The sequence below is a fragment of the Diadema setosum genome, chromosome 14, assembly GCF_964275005.1.
Source record: "Diadema setosum chromosome 14, eeDiaSeto1, whole genome shotgun sequence".
In the NCBI taxonomy this organism is placed as follows: domain Eukaryota; kingdom Metazoa; phylum Echinodermata; class Echinoidea; order Diadematoida; family Diadematidae; genus Diadema; species Diadema setosum.
The window spans coordinates 17,154,509-17,175,820 of NC_092698.1; the positions used below are offsets into that span (position 1 = coordinate 17,154,509).

The 21,312-nt window shown below is 38.2% G+C and overlaps 1 protein-coding gene across 1 annotated transcript in view; it reads left to right on the top strand.

The window, feature by feature from the left end:
• The first annotated feature begins 524 nt into the window (after positions 1-524).
• Positions 525-21,312, top strand: part of LOC140238178 (uncharacterized) — a 46,364-nt gene continuing 25,576 nt past the window's right edge. The window contains exon 1 of the mRNA XM_072318115.1: positions 525-640. Coding sequence (XP_072174216.1) covers positions 525-640 — 116 coding nt within the window. The remainder of the gene's footprint in view (positions 641-21,312) is intronic.

The window sequence follows — 21,312 nt, forward strand, 5'->3', positions numbered from 1 at the left end:
TAGCAAAAGAGAAACTACGTGGCTGAGCATAGATAGCACACGTCTACTGTTGCAGCAGCCAATACCGGCTAGCCGCATACCTGCGAAAACTTTCAACCACTGAGCACCGCTGAAGCCAACACCGGATCTTGACCAATCAGCGCCGACTGAGCACTCGGGCCCACGCTTTCGTACATTGAACGCAATCTCTTCTACACGGTCGACGGACTTTCGGGGGTACTCTCGCACAGTCCTACGGTTGACATCCGAAGCGCGCGGGTTCCGCTGTTGTGTGCACTTTCATGCTACTACTCGAGCACTGGTTGAATTTACAAGAAAGCCCGCTTGAAGGATTTGGGTCATAACAAAAATACCATTCTCACCTTCACGGATACATACATTGTCACTTCTTCTCGTGATAATGCGCGGATAGGATTAAACATATTCTGCTATCTGCAGCCTTCAGGTATTTAAGTCTTTGAAACTGAACAGTAATTTCCAGCTGGCTTCTCTGTGAGTGACCCCAATAATTGCCAGCTATGTCAATGGCGGGAATACTGTCCTTCCTTATCGCGCTGTCAGCGGTTCTCCTTCTTCAAGCCGGGGGAGCTTACGGCGTCGGAAGCCTCTCGCCGACCGGGATCAACGTATGCGAGTTTCAGTGAGTATGGAAGGATATTTTTACTTTATATCTTCCTCCTCCACATCACCGCTCAGTATGTTCTCTTCATTTTATCTCCCCCTCTCACCCCCATCAGTCTCTCCGCCTACCTATCTAGATATCTATCTATCTCTCCCTCTCCAGCCTCTCTCTAAATATATACATACCTACACTGTATAGACCCTCCATTATATTTGCGTCGATGTCTGTGTATCTGTGCCAACCATGGTTGCTATCTACAGGTGCAACTTCTCTCGAGGCTTCTTCCATCGTCATCATTATGTCTCTTCTTTTTACCGTTTTTTTTTTAATATAATTTCATACATTTTCAATTGAGTTTCTGGATTTTGTCGATTTCAACCGAATTGGTGGTCTCGAGTGGTCGAGGTTGAAGATGGAATTTTGCGCGACAATCGCTTGAGTTGTGGTAAAACTAGACAAGAAGCAAATTGTGATGCGTGCATATCAGATGCTTGCATCATCATGCATAGTAGTAGCTGTCGTTCCCTCGATTTTACAAAGTCTTCTCAAAAGTTGTTTTCGTGGATGGCAACTTTCCCTAGAATCGCATCGCATATGATATTACTAAATCTCCACTTTCTTGGTTTGTTTGCATGTATATCAATTGTGATTTGGTTTTAAGTATACAAAATTAAATGTCGTCATTTTTCTGTTTGTAGTGTTTTTGTTTGTTTGTTTGTTTTTGTTTTTTTTTAGTTTTTGCGGTTTTTCACATCCTCTGTGATGTAAACAAGCCTGATCAGACAGGAAAACATTGGAATACCACGTGACAATAAATCAGGGTTTCGTTAACTGGGACGATGGACCGTCAATGAGCCAAAAAACTACGACTTTGATGATCCCCTGCCTCCACCCCCCCCCCCCCCCAATTGTGGAAGTATTGAGGGCTACAATTGACGAAAGGTATAACCGCGATTACCATTAATGTCAACCGGTTTATCGCGAATCCGATTTTCAAGGACCCTAGAGAAGGACTTCCTCTCGACCTAAAACCTCTTAAATGCCGAAACCAATTAGATTTGGGTTTTTCTGACCTTTTTTTACAAAACAGAAAAATAAAATAAAAAGCGTTGTTTGCTAATGAATGAACATCGTTGAATGACTTTTCTTCTTTTACTTCGGGTTCGATTCGGGTTTGATGTTGTGTTCTATGTTTCCTTGTTTGTTTATCTATTTATTCGGTTGAAACGTCATAATTTATATCATTTGTCCGTAGAGGTCTGTGCCGGCAAAGGGGAGAGCAAGTTAGTTTTTGTTTTTGGATTTTTTTTTTTTCCGGAAAGCAACGGGAAGATGGGATAATATTTTTTTTTTTTTTAAGAAAGTAAATTATCAGATTATTGCCTTGTTGTGACACAATTGGTTTCAAATTAAAAAAAAAGAAAATAAAGAATGATAGATAACAAAACCTATAAATATTAATGGAAATTAAAGCTCTGTAACATAGTAAGTAATTACAAGGAAGAATAAAAAGAATATACAAGCTGCGGGGATGACGGACAGTGACAATGGGGGGGGGGGGCATACCGCACTATTCAACAGACTAGATGAAGGCATAATATTTGGAACTGCCTTCACGAATTGAACTCATTTGTTAATTAGTCCAACGTCATTCAGATCCTTCCAAACACGATACTCATCCACACAATAGATATAATTGGGAGGACTTTTCAAATTCGATACACTAAATTACGCCCTTAACGTTAACCCACTTATGAATTAATTGAATAAGCTAGAGCAGCGGCGCCTTGGTGAGCAGAAGATTAGTGTAAGGTTACTCCGGTTGTTGTTGTTGTTGGTTTTTTTTTTTTCCTTCACTCTCTCTCCTCCTCTCTATCCATCTATTGAAAGAGCTAGAATACTACAAACATATTATTCGGGTGCAGTAGCTTGTTGACGGGCCCACTTACAATGTGTTAAGTTAATATTTTGTCCAGCGCTTCTTTAGTTTCGGCGCCTGTATACATCGAGTGTAGCAGACAACATGTTTCCGTTTGTGTGTGTGTATGTGTGTGTGTGTGTGTGTGTGCTTGTGAGAGAGAAAGAGAGACAGACAGACAGACAGAGAGGGAGAGAGAGGGGAGCTGGGTAGGTAATATGATTGACTGTTTGACGAGGAAGTATTTACATCCTGTGCTCAAAGACATTGAACCAACGTGAAACAGCACGAAGCAAAATTTATAATCTCCCATTTTGTAATCATTTCAGGCATTATACAAAGGGAAGTGGAGGATGGTTGTGGAGGGCAAAACAGACTGAGTACTCAGTCCACTTTGAGGGCAGGCTGGCACATTCAATGCTGGCCTGTTTCCATTTCTGTCGGTAATACATCGGATGACCTCGGAAACTTTTGATAACCATTCGTTTCCACTCGAGACACTAACCAACAGAATGGTCTTATTTCGGGAACGTTACGATCTTTATTGATAAAAATGCTTGCATGATACAATCCACACCACATACCACAATCCTAGCTTATTTTGCGTCGTATCATTTTTCTTTTGTTATCATCAATGCGGGCATATTTATCATTTAGACGGAGGGGGGGGGGGGGTGTCCACAAAGACTAGTGGCGTAAAACCACTTACTTGTTGATTGATTTTTTTTTAAATCAAAACCAGGTGACGGGGTCGCTTATTGTTTGTACTTTGCAAGTTTTTTGTATTTGTCAGACATTTAGAAATATAAAAATAAGTTGAAATTGATATTAAAATTTGAATAAAAAAAAACTTTTTAAAGCAAATTACAAATCTGTACATCTGTTTGCAGAGATTCAATACATTTTCTCCGAGAAATATTCATCTGTCCTTCATCTGCACGCAGTCACTGGAGATTTTACTGGAAATTACGCTTTCGAATATTTTGTAACTTGGGATTAAATTTATCGCGAAACAAAACAAACGAGAAACGCAAAAGAAAAGAAAAGAAAAGTAAGCGCGTCACAGGAAAATGGACGTGCACGAGTTATTGGTTAGAAAGTATGAGGCGGGAACGGCAGGGAGGAAATAGTCCATTTCCCGCCATTCCCCTTTCCCAGCCGGACCCTACCCCTTCGGTTCGATGAATTCACCTGTAACATGGAGGATGCCTAGCTGGTGTTGCGTTGGTTTATGCCCTTGTAGTTAGCAACTCCAGTGCCTTTCTAATCGGCCCCATTTACTTTTAGTTCTAAAGCCTTTGTTGTCTCCATATAAGATGTATCAAGAAAGTTATTCTTTTTACGCATTCCCCTTCCCCACTCTGTCACATTTTTGAAGCATGCCCGAGAGGGGTAGGAAGGGGGATGCTAAATGATTTGGATAAGTCGCCGACAGAAACCCTCTCGAACTGTCAAAATCTCGCTCCTTTACCTACATCTCGTTCATTGGAGACGCTATAATTCCCACTCTGAGGAATTGGCAAAAAAAAAAATGGAAGAAACTAAAAACCATACTATACCGAGAATCGAAGTGCTAGCAAAAGGTAAATGAAAGTGTAAATAGTGAAGTTGTCATATCATCTTAACTCACCATCAGCAAAACTTATTTGCCGGTGCAGTGTAATATTATGAAGACACTTTAATGTCACTCCGATGACAATATCGTCAACATTTTCATGTCATGTAATCAAAACTAATACTTCTTTTTTTTTCGGTAGCATCCTCGTTGCTCTATATTTACTCTTATTTCGAATTTCAGTCATATTTTCCCTTTCTTATTCTACAGAGGATTTCACTACTAGTTTTGGCCATCGATTCAAATGGTCAATATGAGTTGAATCAACACGTGTGTATCAATGCCTACCTCGAAAGGCATTTTATTGCAGATCAAATGAAGAAGAATAGATCTGATTAAGAACAAATCGCTTTCACCGGTGAAAATGACTTATCACCGTTTGAATTGACTACCGTCTTTGTTTCTCTCAGTCGGTGACGAAGTGCTTATGACGTCACAACTGACAATGCCACTTATCGGACAACCCTCGGCCTCGTCTGTACGACCGTTGATTGAGCTTTAATTGATATCTGTCTCTGTAGGCGTTGTAACGGCTGTATCCTGTTGGCCCTTGTATAGCTAGCGATCTCTGTGATTATTCTTCAGGGTTAAAGTTTGACCGATCATTCACTACTCTGATCAGTTTCACTTCTTCTCCTTTCCGAGGGAATACCAGTATCTGAATGACACATTTAGATTAGGACAATTATTCATTTGAAAGGACACATCGCAGTCTTAGTCATTTACTCGCATTGTACATGCGACGATTAATATCTTTCATGAGATTAGGGGGAGGTGATTCCTGGAAATCCAGGATATTTCCAGATTTCCAAGCAGTCTAAGTTTTGTTTTCAATTCCAGGGGCTCTTACACCTATACTGCCATTTTATGCAAATCTGTAGGTATACTAAATGAGGTCGGTGGTTGAGAAAGTCTTTATCTACTTCCATGCCTGTTTGTTTGTTTGTTAATTTGTTGTTGTTTTTGGGAGGGGTTGTCATAGAACTCTATTTTTTTTTCTTCTTTCTCTGTCAATGTATAAATACAAACATACACACAAGAATACACAGAATGATTTACGGGAAATACCACACTATTTCATAGCCCAGAAGCATGACAAAATGTAGGCAATCACTCCATAGCCGATACTCTTTCCCTCTCCCTCTCTCTCTCCCTCTCTCTCTCTCTCTCTCTCTGTCTTAACCCCACAAACGAATCCATGCATGTAAATACAATCTCTCTTACACAAACACACACGGTGTTTATTCATTACCATTCAAAAAGTACAAAGGCAATATCAGAAACTGGTACTGCAGTAAAAAGTAACATTATCTGGACACAAGTAACAAAAGTAATTACATTGTAGGTATATCTTTCCTGCGTATATTATTTTTTGTTTACCGAAGTAGAAAGTATAGCGTCATGTGATATAAACAGATAGCATCTAACTTTGTCAGATAGATAATAAATGAACTGAAAATATTGATAATACACATTCGACTGATTAAGAAAGAGGGGTACATTGTTGAAGCTCAAAATGCAATACATATCAGATAAACAATAAATAAATGAAGGAAAATTGGAAACAATGAAGTTCCAACGAGAGAGCGAGAGATAGATAGACAGACAAACGGACAGACGAAGACAGAAGAGCAAGAACGAGGCTAGCAAAAATGCTTGGGGGAAATGAGTAAAATGAGAAAAAAAGGGGGGACGGAAGGAAGGGTTGGGTAAAGCACGACCGAAATAGACAGAAGCCATCGAGGATTTTTGTCTGTTTCTAAGCTTGGGATACTGGCGATATTGCGTGTCAAGCTCGGCTGCTGCCCTATTTAACGTATGTCTCCTATTTAGGGTCCTCACATAATTATGAGTTTTCTCTTTTATGTATATATTTTGACATCATCGTGCAAGCAGGTAAAATAATAACAACAATAACAACAAAAAGCAAAAAAAAAAAGTAAACAAGTTCATAACTTGATAAACATAGACTGAAAATTGGCCGAACACAAATAGCACGATGATCGATTTTTTTTAAAGCTCCTAGCATGCAAGTGTTTGATTCGATTATATTTCTTGTGATGTGGCATATTGTGCTCATGAAGACGTTTTCCGTGAAGACGATGATCGCATAAACTATAATAATAATGTTGCAAAGACAATCAGATATCCAGTAAATGTGGAAATTGAGCAACAGAGTTACATAGATTAGTTGTCATGTCATGAAATCAACATGTGATGGTGACTCACGTGTATTTTCCATCGCTCGAATGCAATGAGGCTCACTGGAGTGAGATACCGTAATTAGCAACCCCCCCCCCCCCATAATTGGACACGAACCACTGCAGTTTCAAAATCCAATGTTTTAAATCAAGAACCCCTAATGAGCAAACATCCGATACCTCAGCGTCACAACTTTTAATAACTCAAAACGATCATCAGGTTCGTTGCACTTTTCTTTTTGAGATGGTTGATGTCTCTGTACGGCTGAGGAGGGAAGTGTTTGAGTCAGTTTCAAATCAAAACTATCTCAAAATTAACATTATTTCGTAAAACCATGAGGGCAATTTAAGCTTTCACTGCGCCTGGCACACACACACACACACACACACACACACATACACATTCAAGTTGTTTCTTTTTTATTTTGTTTTTGTTTTTGATTATGCATGGCCTGTTCTAGGAGATGAGTGAAAGGGAGGAAAGAGAGAATACGTAGAGAGATAAAAATACGAGAAAATGTCCATATAGAAAGGGAGACAGAGATGTACTGTTTCGTAATATAGCAATTTGTCTATCAGGCCGAATATTTTTTGTATTTCTGGATTTTATTGATCAGATCGAAAAACATCGTGCTTTTTCACAGGTCATATGACAAATACATTTTTGACATCACAAAACAAAAGTTTGATAGCATTCAATGATGGTAAAACTACCAGGCGTCTGATCCTTTTTTGGACTATAGTCTCCAACACACGTTAACACCAATAATTCTAGAATCGTATACACAGAAAACGAGGGAAAAGAAGAAAAAAAGAAGAAAAAATAGCCTTCAATGGAAACACTAAATATTACCAAAGACCAGACAAAACAAACCAAAGGCGCAAGAACACACACTACAATCTTAAAAAAAAAAAAAAAAAACAGGCCGAATATCATGTAGTACAATAGTGTTAATGGCATATTAACATACTTTTGTTTTATGTAAAGAGAATAAACCATCGTATCATGCCACAAGTATCTCCGTTTGCTTTGAATCGGCTGATACATATCGTGATACAGAACATTTGAATGTATTTTAGACTGTATCAGATTAATTTGACATTGTTGTGATATTTTTTATTGCAAAAAGGAAAGCCTGAACAAAATGAACAACAAAAACAAAAAAAGAAAGAAAGAAGAAGAAACCCGACAGACAAAATAAAGAAACAAGAAAGAGGATGCACGCTAAGATGCGAAGCGAGAGTTAGTATAGTACTATAGGTACTTCATGAGCATAATCATTCATGCCACATTTAATAATGTTGTTACTATTGCTACTGTTGTTGATGTTGTTGACGTTGTTGACGACAGAAATCGCAGGCTTTGCACCGCCTGTCGGCAAATGTAACGAAACGAGCACAAAACAATGCAGAATAATGGGGCTGTGGTGGATGGGTATCTTTTTATTTTCTGCTTGAGATTTGAATGCAAGTTTTACTTGAAACCTGCTTGGTGAATCACAATTTCCGACGCAATCCTGTAGGGCATAAAGGAAATGAACATAGGCTGAATACATGCTGTGAAAGAAGCATCAACGTCTGTTGCAATATTAGATAGTCGCCCCCGAGCTTTTCAGTGGTTGGCACGGGTAGTGTTACCGGTGCAAAGGGAACGTTGGATGTTGGTGTGTCACAAAACACTGCCGAATTCTCTCATGACTCTGTGTGTCATCGTGAGGTGTGAATAAAAGTCGGTGATTTTTTTTTTTCTGACTTTCACAACCATGGTAGAAAGTTAACCCTTTTCTGTGCGAGGGATTTTGGACAGGGTGTACGAGGCTTTAGAGTTTTTATGTGCCAATCGGCACTCAAGCACACATGGGTTAAATAAAGCAGTGCAGGTTAGCACCTCAACGCTTTTTGGCACCTCATGCTACGACCAGTTGGAGACTCATTGTCGCATGTACTCATGTCCGATAGGGGATGCCCCCCTTGTCGGGAATCATCCATCTCTGCCCAATACTACCCCCACCTTCCCCCCCCCCCTTCCACCCCTGCTTTGATCTGGCGGATTATCTACTATTCATCACGCAGGGTGGAGATAGGAAAACCGAAGCTACACAAACACCCGGGAGCACAAAGGCTCCCCGCTGAAACATATCATGACAACTCGACGGTTATTAACGTCACCGTTAACCTCACAAGGGAAACAAAAGAAAAAATACCGACACAATACAACGCAAAGCAAACGATAGGCTCTCTAGAAGTCCGTTAAAACGACGTACAGGCCTTCACTAGAGTCCATCGGGCTATCGACGTCATCTGCTGACGCTATGGACAAACGTCTGTGGAGCTTGATCCACTGCCCACGATTCCATTGCTGGAAAAAAAACCCAGATATAATGTACTTTGTATTATATATATATATATATATAAATATATATATATATATATATATATATATATATATATATATATATATATATATATATATATATATATATATATATATATATATATATATATATATATATATATATATATATATATATATATATATATATATATATCACTCGAGACTTGTACATCCCGCTGCTGACTTGCGTTATTAACAACCACACATGCACAATGCAAATAGGAAACATGGTCTGTTCTTTGAAATATTTATGATACTGCGATTTAAAATTATCTAGTGTCTACTGATACATGATATCAACGTATAGATTATTCTTTAAAAAAAAAAAAGATTATGTAGGGGAAGGAAGAGCGAAGAAAAGAAAGAAGAGAAAAGAGATGGTAGCATTTTTTTATCCCTTGCCTATACCATGTTATGTGATTCAGTAATAAACAAGCATTAATACACTTTATTTGCTTTTGTCACATCATTCGATTTTTAATCATCTTTTTGTATCAACCAAGCCTGGTCCTAGAGATCAGTCCGTATAATTGGATCAACAGGCAACCGAATGCGTATAATGATATGACAGGACGACTTTCATTTCGACCAAGTGAGATCCAAGGTATGAATATTGGTCAGGAGGTATTGATGTGATGACAGACACCCGCTTTACTTGGGGCTTCTCATTGTGTGTGCCTTTTTGTTTGTTATGTTTTGACACTTCATTACGGGCAAATGTCAACAAATACGGATCGCGCAGAGATTATAGTACGGAAACTACGGTATCCAGTAGCATCTTTAAACATACAAACAGCAGACTGCGAAAAGCGTGGAAAACACCGTGACTATGAATGAAGTCATTGTATTTGAACGGGAATGGAACAACTAAGCCTTCATATGTCTCGCTCGTAAAATCCTCAACAGAGACTCCAACTCTCCCGTTTTCGACGGGAGATCTCCCGCCGAAAGCCCATTTTTGCAAAATCTCCCGTTCTCCCGTTTGAGATTTGATTTCTCCCGTCCTGGCTCTGTGTCTCCCGCCGAGTCCCGGTGGAAAGGATTTCTTACTTATTGCTATGTATGTTGAAAAAATAAGCCTTACATAGCACCAGAGAACATCTAGAACCTTAGGAACTTCGCGCTTCGCACACATCAACTTGGAGTCTCCCGTTTGCTAGGGGTTTCGGGCGGGAGAATCTCCAGATCAGAAGGTGCTTGGGGTTGGAGTCTCTGCCTCAAGCGAAACAGAGAATGTTGCCTTGGTGTAACAACAAGTAAACTGTTTATCTTTTCATTCATAAATTATGTTCTTTATCACGTATCCATGTTGTTTCTATCGCGTTCAAGGCTCAAATATTATTCATCTAATCTTTAATGAATGTCAGTCTTTTCCCCTTTTAAAGTGGTCTCTATTTTTTAATTATATTTGATATTTTGGAGGGTTTTTACATTATTTTTTTCTTGTTCCGTTAGCAAAACCATTGTGTTTTTTGTTTTTTTTTTTAATATTTGGAACATGCAAGTAGGTCTACGTTGGGTGGTAAAAGGCTTAACGGTGCACCATGTATTCTTTCTTGGGTATGTATGTGGCCCTGAAAAGGGCCTATAAACCCGCTCTTGACGTTTCGGCAAGCATGTCCTTGCCGTTTCAAGAGTTGCTGCTCACAGTATAAGGCCTACAAACTGAAAATGTCCATGAAAGTCTTGCCTTTTGTGGACGCAGCAAAATGTGATTCATGTGTTTTTGAAAACACAAGAGCTGGCTAGCCTTGCTGTATAGCAGACCAGACAATTACGTGACGGAGTATGTGCGATTAGCGAATACATTCGGGGGATGAACTGTAATGAGTCTAATCGAATTATATCCGCTACGCTTTGATTCTTTTAATCGGTTTTGTCAGGTGCAACTTGATAGCGTGATAAGGCGAAATCTTTTTTTTCAAATAGTCCATTAAAATGCATTTCCCGCCTGGCTGACACAAGCTGATCCAGAAGTCGTACTGCCAATTTGAGTTTCGACTCCTTTTTAAGGTGCGGTGATCAACCTCAATAACCATGGATTCAAATACCTATACACTGAAGTCTCACATAATAGTGAGAAGTGTGGATGGTTCGGGAAGTTCCATATTGATCGTTACATTTCTGGACTAATCTCTTCCCTCACTTTGTTCGTCATCAAGGAGCCTGATCACATATCTTTTTGTTCTTCTCAGCCAATGTCTGGACAAGGTTCCATGTTGAGACCAAGATATACCCACGTTGATAACACTATAATCATAGAGTGGGGGTTTTTACCGACAAATTGATTAAGCCGTCCAATTAAATTTCACCTTTGCCTTGATCGACTTATTCTGCGCATTATTTCCTGGCGGGGCCGAGAGTTGGCGAATTCATGATTCAGACACATGCACATACACATTTTATGCGAACTCATAATATTTGTCACATACGTTTGTTCACGTAGCAAGTCTGGCAAGAATGAAGATTTGCAAGCAATAACACGTCGACAGCGGGTTTAAAGGGATGGTATAGTATTGGCTGAGGTGAGGATTCAGCCTTTAACTTTTTGTAAGATACCCAGGAACCACTCGATAGAATCATGTTAAAGGGCATTCAATTCTGAGAGGAATTCAAAGTCCATTTATTGAAAAATTGGTTTTGAAATGGTTGAGATATCCAAAAACAAAGTAGGGCCGAAAGCAAAGCGATTCCAATAAACTTTTATTGGGATTGCTTTGTTTTGGATATCTCAGCCATTTCAAAACCAATATCAATCAAATAAACTTTGATTTTTTTTTTCTTAGAAATGCTATTTCATATTTCATGAGAGGTTTTTCATTATCTCAAAGAATCATCATCAAAAAACTTTGAAAACCTGTAGCCCCATCTAAACTGAGACCGTACCGTCCCTTTGATTTCTTAAATGTCTTTGCTTTCTGATCAATGATCAATAACGCTTTTCAATATGAAAACCACCCAACACCTAATAATATAACGGCAATCGTTCACTCAATTTATTCATTCATTCTGCTTTTTTTTTTATTTCAACAAGACATAGTATAAAATAATTATAAATGATCTTAACTATGCATTTGACTGTGAAACTTAATGATAGTTAACAAATGAAGATGATAAGTGCATACCGGAAAGGGGGAAATTTATGTTTAGAGGGAAAAAAAAGAACTGAGAGGTCCACTAAAAAGCATGCTTGTACATCGTGAACCACTCAAAGAATCTATGAGAGTATTCAAAATGCTAAACCCAAAATTGTTCAAAACAGGACGGAACAAAACAGGAGAAACACAACAACATGACATGACTGTAATGTGGGGTACCAGTTGAACGAAACAGCCGCTAAACAAGTGCTGTTGCTTTGCTGACGGGGAAAAAAATATACACGAGTATCATTCAATTCGAAGTAAATTATTCAATAAAACGGAACAAAGACCTGAACTCGGCCATGAGGTTACCTTGTACCTGTCTTTTCGCTTTAGGAAAGGTTGGCTATCTTCGTACTCATTGTTTTCGCGCCAATCGCGTGTTTATTTGTCATTGCGCGGCTCCTTTCCGACACAAAGTACAACGTAAATGACTTTGAAAGAAAGATATTATTCAGAGGGGTGAAGGTTCAGATGCGAGTTTCTTCACTTTGTCCCCTCTACAAATTAAATTTGTTAAGATCGCAACTGCTGATCTGTAAATTAATTTACAGATCAGCAGTTGCGATCTTAATGACTTTGTTACATTGATCTTTTTTGTTGTTGTTGTTGTTTACATGATGCTGTGTTTTTCTTTCTACCCAAGAACTCAGGCATATAAGGCCTACATGTTACTCTTTGGAATAGGGGAAGCAACAAGCGTTTCTGAATGTTTGTGTGCATGCGTGAGTGTGCGCGTGTTCTTCACAGCATTTTGTTACAAGACCATAAATATCATCAATGCAAATCTGATGCCACATCACAGGTTGTTCCAAAAACAACTGTCATATCAAACGCCACCATGCACAAGTGATGCAGGGCAGCTATAAAGGAGATTGACAATGTGCCTATTCTGGCAGGTTTTTGGTCTAAGAGAATCTACCGTTGCCGTGAATGACGGGCCAAGTTCACTGTTACATTATCACGTTTGACACTCGCTAGATCGAGGCCAAAACGACAAATTTAGCCGACTATAACAATGTGTATGGTGGATATGGAACTTATACGCACGGAAGAAATTTTGACGCTTTTATACTCTCACAGGCTGAATTCACCTTTCTCTCTTTGTTTTTGTAGTAGGCAAATTAAATCAACCACAAAAGAAAAACCCAAGAACTTGAAGGGATGGTATAGCTTTTGTTGAGGTGGCGATTCAGATTTCAACTTTTTGCGAGTTAGTTAGAAACCACTTATATGGAATACTAACGATCATGAATATTCTAGGAGGACTTTCATTTTATTTCATTTCATTTCATATTCTGTTTATAGTTTATTTGATGTTTATTTGATGAAAACTGTGTTTGAAATGTCTGAGATGTCAAAAAACAAAGAAATCCTAATAAAAGGGTGGGACCCACCTTTTATGAGGATCATTTTGTTTCACATGCTTTTGGATATCTAAGCCAGTGCACAACCGATTTTCGTCAAGTAAACTTTGAATTCCTCTTAGACCTGCATGATTGTTAAGATTTCATATAAGTGGTTTCTAATCACCTCGCAAAGAAGTTAACATCTAAATCTCCCATTTCGACCAAAAGTATTCATCTCTTTAACGTTTGAATGCCACGTCATCGTTCTTGTTGAAATATTTCGCGCAATAATTGCACGATATCTTCTGGCGTCATCAATCAAGCCTATAAAGTATTGCGTAACCAATTTGGCAAGGGTACATTACTTGTAATTGTACCGTCCTGTCTAAAGAACATTCTTTAACCTAACATGACCCTTCCGCCTTGTGATAATAAATTATTGTAGTAAAGCTAAATGGAGACGACCAGAGAAAGCGTCACTCTTTTGTTTTTCATGCATCGACTTACCGGTCATCGGTTTCCAGCTCAGAGTTTCAAAAAATCAGGACAAGAATCAGCCACCTCTACCAAGATATAATATTCACATAACAATAATTGTGCATCTATGATCAAGTATGATGACAAAGAGAAGAAATTCCTCATCAGTTTTGAATCCCTTCAGTATTTCGTGTCACGAGGACAGCTCTCTTTATCACAGCCATTCTGCCCAAAAAAAAAAAAAAAAAAAAAAAAAAAAAAAAAAATATATATATATATATATATATATATATATATATATATATATATATATATATACTTAATACAATTTACTGATGTAAGCTCTAACCGATACCAGTCAGGTAAAACCATCAAATTTTTTTTTTTTTTTTGGGGGGGGGGGGGGAATAAATGACTTGATTTCACATTCACGATAGACTGTGGTGTGATTCATTGTGTTGTGAATGAAATAGATCAGCACCCGCACGCTCATTTTTTTTTATTATTATGGATACGTTTTCCTGTTTTGTAATCTTTTATTCTTTTTTCACCCCCGCATCAATGGCCTTATAACAGAATGAAATTAATGATCAACACCTATTGAGTCTGTCAAAGTGTAAAGGACAATGTATCTCTTTAATAATCTAAAGCATACAATGCACATTATAGGCTATATATATATTAATAACCATAACGCACATACAGACATACACGCACGCTCTTAAGGATTGATATTAGCATGATTTACTGTGTCATCAATTAACAATACAATGTACATGATAGGAAATCTGCTGTGAAAAAAGTATCATCGTAACAATCTGCTAGTTCATTATGTATCTTCATTCAAGGTTTTAGACGAAATAAAAAAAAACAGGGTTGAAGTGGTCATCTGACATTTGGCAGGCATGTTTCTTCTCCAAAATAACAAACTTGAGTGGTAGTTTTTTGGGGGAAAACTTCAGTGGGAGACGATACTCAGCCCTGTGGGTGTTGGCTTGGCCACACGGTGGGTCCGATGTCACTCTCGCAAAAATAATCCCAACCAGAACGAAACAATACAAAATAAAAAATCCCTTTTGCGCCCCAAAATTGCAAAATGCACGATATGATTCAAGGTTGCAACGAAACAGATGGAACGCTTATCGCAGAGGCTCCAACGAAGGTATACCTTTGCAAGCTTTAGATTACTAGTTGGGTTTGCATGCACAGTTTGTCGTAGCATAGAAGGTTAGTCAGGTTTTGTTTTTTTTCTGTTTTTCATGATGATCTATTCTTATCAAAATACTAACTCATGTGAGCGCACATTCACACACACACACACACAAGCACACGCACGCGCGCACACAAACACACACTTTTTTGTTTTTCAATGATATTTTATTGATTTCATTCAAATTAATCATAAATCAACCCATTCTGGGTGTAACATGAACATAAAAACGGTACAAATGCCATTCAAAAGACAAATCCATTACCAACTTATACTGCCCATCATCTCCCTTCAGACATAACAACTCGATTATAAATCAATCCTACTGACCATTTCTTCACGAGAAAGTATTGACATATACAAAAAAAAAATGTATATATATATATATATATATGTATCTTTGACTATGGTATACTTATACTGCCCATCATCTCTCTTCAACATAACAACTCGATTATAAATCGAGTATGTAAAGGTCAAGGGTACTGTATATACATAAAAAGCAACAAAAATACGTTATACAAAACTAGAATGAAATCATTTCATTGAAATTAAATCCCCATCCCCCACCAACCCCGATGCACTCAAACCTATCCCACACCCCCACCACAACCCCAAACACATATATCCACAACCACCACACACATACACCCCAAACACCAACACACATACACACCAACACCAAAAACGCACATACACACATACACCTCACACACAAAACACACCCGAAGCGATACCACCTTCCTTCCTAATGAAAACGACTTCCAAATTCAGAAACATTTTCCCATTTCAGCAAATGTAATCCCAACTTATTTCTTTTTATAGCAATTTCTTTTTCTTCATCCCGAAAACTTATTATTCTTTTACAAATTTCCTCCAAAGTAGGAATTTTTCCCTCCGACCTAGATCTAAAAATGATATATTTCAAAATAAAAATTATTGTATTATAAAATTTTACTTTTGGATCCCTTCCCGTAACACCAAAATGAACGTCTCTCCACTCTATATTTCGAAGATCTGCCATCTCAAACCTATCTATCACTTCCTGCCACAAATTCTTAACATACACACAATCCCAAAATAAATGTTTATATGTTTCTACCGATTGCTCACAAAAAGAACACCGGTTATTTGCAACGAAACCAAACTCAAAAAGATTTTCCTTTGTATAAACAACTCCATTTAATAATTTATACTGAAATTCCCTAAGTTTTGTTAGAAGTGTTGTCATTCTTGGTCTTAAAAATATATGTGTAATTTCCTTTTTCGAAAACAAATAATCATTTTGGCCATCTTTCATTCGTAAAACATACAATTGCTGTAAATTTGTAACAAAGAGTTCATACACCTTTCTAAATAAAACATCTTTCAATAAAATTACATTCTCAAAAATTTTCAAAGAAATATTATATTCCTCTTTATCAACAGAATAAAAATCATACATATTTCCCTCAAATTTCTGGCTTCTTACAACAACCTCCCCTATTTCCCAAACTTTAACTATATTTTCACTATCTAATCCTAACCTGTGAAAATATACTGCTGATCTCATACGATCTCTTTCCATAATTTGCTTCACTAAATAAATATTCTTCCTATATAAATTTTCACAAAAAAATCATTTTCCCTTTACACAAATAATCCTTATTATCAAAAAAAATTGGATTAATCTTGCCTTCTTGATAATTCCGGTTATTCTCCATTTCTTGCCATGCCCTCAAAATTTCTAAATAAAACAATGGTACATTAAACTTTAGAAATCGTATATCATAATTGCACAAAAATATGAATCTTCCTCCCGCAGTCCTAAAAATATAAAACACACACACACACACACACACACACACACACACGAGCACACGCACGCACACACACGAGCACACGCACGCACACACACACAGACACACACACACACAGAAACACATATATCATGATGTCAGACCAGGGAGGTGTGAGCTCCCACCTTCCTGGTCAAAATTGGTACCTCCTTGGTCAGACCATGGAGGTAATCTCTTTTCTACCTCCATGGTCAGACCAAGGAGGTACTAGTACCTCCTTGGTCAGACCATGGAGGTAGAAAAGAGAACTACCTCCATGGTCAGACCGACGAATCTGCCTAAAGACAAACACTATTTGGTCAGCGCAGATAGAAGCATTGATTAGCTTTTAATCGATTCGCGCATTTATTTTGTGCTTATTTTCTTCCTTTATTGTAGAAAATATTGAGTGATAATTATTTATTTCACCCTCCACAATTTAATCCCCATATACCTATTATGAAGTTAGCATTCATGTTGTCATGTGCGATGTAATGTGTAACGTGGGGTAAAAAAAAAACACACCGAAACTTTTCAACACCCTGTAGGAGTGACAGAAAAGTGCATATGGACAATATGAAGAGAAATAAGAAAGCTGGCCTGCAGCATGTGAAGTCATTATGAAACTATTTTGACTCATCTTGGTGACTAGACAAAGAACCACAATGCACGTCATGGATTGTTGCTCCAGACACCACTTTCAGATTTCAACCAACACAAGTCATGATGAAAGAAAAAGGCAAGTCTTGTCAATCTTGTCAATGCAATAATAGAGCCCGACGCTAACTTCTTTTCTGGTTACGTTTTCGAGACACTATCACTTAAGATTTCAAAAATTGCACGTTGGTCCGAAATAAAAGGAAACGTATCAAACATTTCGAATTCTAGTCACCCAATCGGGCTACCAGAAGACAACCTTTCTGGAAATTTGATGGCCCCGCGGGCCACGATTTCAATTGCTTGACATCGGTGCTTTTATGTATTGTGTTATCTTTCCTTGGGTGTTTGTTTGTTTGTTTGTTTGTTTGTTTGTTTGTTTGTATGTCTGTTTGTTTGGTTATTTCAGACTGATTTCCTCTGTTTCATGCATGTAGCGTCGAGGCAGCATGCCATGTTGAGCAATGTGATTTCGAAGTCTAAAATTCGAAAATTCGAAGTCTCGAAAGACATCTGGTCTTTTGAATTTATTCTCAAAATAGTTCAACAAACATCACATAACTAGGTTCCCTATCAGTAAAATATCTTTATTGTGTGGATCTATTGTCAGCGTGCACTTGAAATTGAAGGGGGTTATAGGGTGCGCCGCCTGGGTGCTGTAAAGTCACTTGCACCTGATCTGCCGCTGTCTTCCTGTTCAGTAACCACGAAGAGTAGCTTGGCTCTACCTGATGCGATTCACAGGGATTCTCGTTCCTGTGCTGGCCGGGCTGCACCCGCCCGGCTCGGCCCCGCGGCTCCGGTGTATAATCACGAGACGACCAATGCTGATTAACACATCTGCGTGGCTGAGAGGTTTTCGCAAAACCGCCTCCGTCGGTCTGTATATACTGTAATATACCACGCAGACTTATCCTTGTCCGCAGTGAAAAATGTCAAGAACAAAGACTCTCACTGTACTATGTTGGGATATTCCAGGTGGGAATCGCATCAATTTTGCTCGCTGCATATCCAGTATGACCCCAGCAGAGGGGAATAAAACTAGAAAAGGAGGGGGTGTATTTAGATGCACTGATGACAGCGGATGAGGTAGTCTGGGTGAATATCCTTTGAAGTTCAACTTGTCATGCCAGTCACAAGCAGACCTGAAAGGACCTTCCTCTAGGCGGACTTGAATGGTTCATCCTTAAGCACCTTCTCATGTCTCAAAGGGACAGCACTTAATCGAAATGTCCATCAACAGAGCGCAGCACTACCGATGCAGACATGCAGTTGACTTGAACCCGCGTGTGTGCCGAGCCAAATAAAACATTAAGAACCATCCTTTTTCTTTTAACTTCTTTCCTTTTTCTCGGGTGGTCGAATATGCCAGGGCTATAATAGACACCACCATTTGCTCAGGGCAAAAAGCTGTTAACTCTTTGCTGATAGGATATATGGCATCTTGTAATTGTCATTGTAAAGCGCAGTTTCGTTTTGAGCGCAGTTTTTTATTTAGTTGGTACGTAATTATGTCTCTTGGACTGTTTTCTGAACACTTTGTGTGCTTAGAGTGCTAATTGGCTCAGAAAAATCCTTAAATGTTGCACACACTGTCCAGAGTCCCTGACTCGAAAAAGGTTTAATCGGCAGAGAATAGAACAAACTTTGCCATTACAATATCTGCTGGAGCGGCATGACAGACAAATCGGTAAAGATGGATGCTTCCACCAAGTGAAATTTTGAATTGATGAAACATCCTTTGAATTGATAAAAGATCCGAAAACAGTGTCGGTGATCACAGATGTGAAGACGGAAGCACACATACAGTTTTCAGTTTCAGTTTCAGTAAGTTTTATTTCTCCACTTGTATAAAACAGAAGATAAGTATAACAATATCGAACATATTATTTACAAGTCATGAAAATATAAACTAAATGTCGCATTACAAATATATAATCATGTGAAATAATACATAAATATTATTTCAGATCTTTAAGTGTACAGGTGGAGGAGACCGTTATCAATAAGCAAAACGCTTGACTTGGACAACGGCCTCTGAACATAATATGCCTTGTAACAATACAAACACATCAGCCCAAAATACTGCGTTAACACACAATTTAAAGGGTTAGAGCAAGGCTTATTACAGCTTTGGTTCTGTAGTTTACTGAAAGAGATTTTTAACCTTTTTTTGTTATTTACTTCTTCATGCATTATCGCATTTACTTTTACAGCTAGTGTCAATGTTAAGAAGTGTATTTTGATGATTTTGATATTTTCAATCCAATTCAATTCCATTCAGTTCAATCCAATTAAAGTTTTCCCCCTTAAAAGATAAAATAAGGAGAAAAAAGAATTAGATGACCTAGAATGAGGTTATATGTGAAGCCCGCAAACTTTTAAGAACGTACAACGGATGGAAATACTGATACTACGAGGAAACCAAAAATGCGAATAGGAAGTACTGAGGGATCATAATAGAATGTCGGTTTGTAAAGCCGGGGCCTTATTACACTTTTGGTTTCTAGTGATCCTACGATGTCAACCGTGTTTCTATGCAGGCTTTAATGAAGAGCTCAAAATCGATATTTTTGTTTGCGATAAACATAGTCAACAACCTTCGTGGTGACGTCAGTGGATCCCATGCGGTGAAACACTGCCCCTGTTGTACAAACTTTGCTGGGCGAAAACAAGAGAAGACAAGGATGTGATCGCTAGACAGTTTTCATATCTATAGTATCGGAAGTGGAAATTATGTCGTGACAGCAATCTACGTTATGTTTCAAAAGATGATTAAATGATCCATCATGTATTTATAATATTATGTCCTTGCAATAGTTGGCTGGTTTGTTTGCAAATACTGTAGTGCAATATGTATACAATTCGATTTTAAACAAGTTTTAAGGGAGAAGGTATCCTTAAATGCAAATATTTTCAGATGTGTGGTAGAACAAATGGAGGTTGGTGGGTTTGTTTGTTTGTTTGTTTGGCTGGCTGGCTGGTTGGTTTTGAAGTTCAATAATCTGCAAATCAGGAGTAGGGTAGGTTGTTTTAGGTCTGAATTTGAGTGATCCACATAAAATACTGTTCGATTATTGGTCATAATGCAATCACGTGACAAATGCTGCAAGGATCGAAATCGTTATATTGCCTGCACTGACGTCACGTCAGGCAATATTATGATTTCAGACTTTGACTGGCTAACAATAGGGTTAGAATGAAGTGATGTGTTTACGAAGTCCATATAATATAACAAATTAATATTGCCTTGTCTATCGTTGCAATGTAACACTAGACAATCCCTGGGGAGTTTTATTTTCTCCTCGAGACCATATTTGTCCTTATCGCTATATACCCGCTTCGGGAAAATATAATCTAACGGGGCAAATATAACTCCCGCGGGGATGTCAAGTGTTATATTATACATTTATATTGCATATTCACCTAAAGAGGCAATATGTGTATAATACGTAGGTTTATCTGGTCTATTTCTTAAACGCTTTATTACGGATCTGCAAGACCTGCAACAGGTATACCTACAACATGGACTAGAGAATTCTCCCTCTTCTTTTGTTGATGTCAGACTCACTGCTGTGGAATCGTCACGTACATGTACTTCCTTATTACCTCACGTTCAAGAGAATGACACTGATTGTCAGACAGGTGTAGAATTTGATAGACAGGAGATCAAGATGCGGCACTTTAACAAAGCTGAAACGAAGAGAGAAAGAGCTAGAGGAGAGATGGTCTACATGGAATCTGGTATTGCGTGCATGATAACATTTATATTCTTCTGTGACTAATCATGACGTGTATTACTCAGGTGTGGGGACAATGTTTCATTTCTGTTCGGCGGAAGAGAAGCAAATATAATAGGCAGATAAACGCATAGATAGATGGATAGATACAATTATAGATGGTGTGTGAGT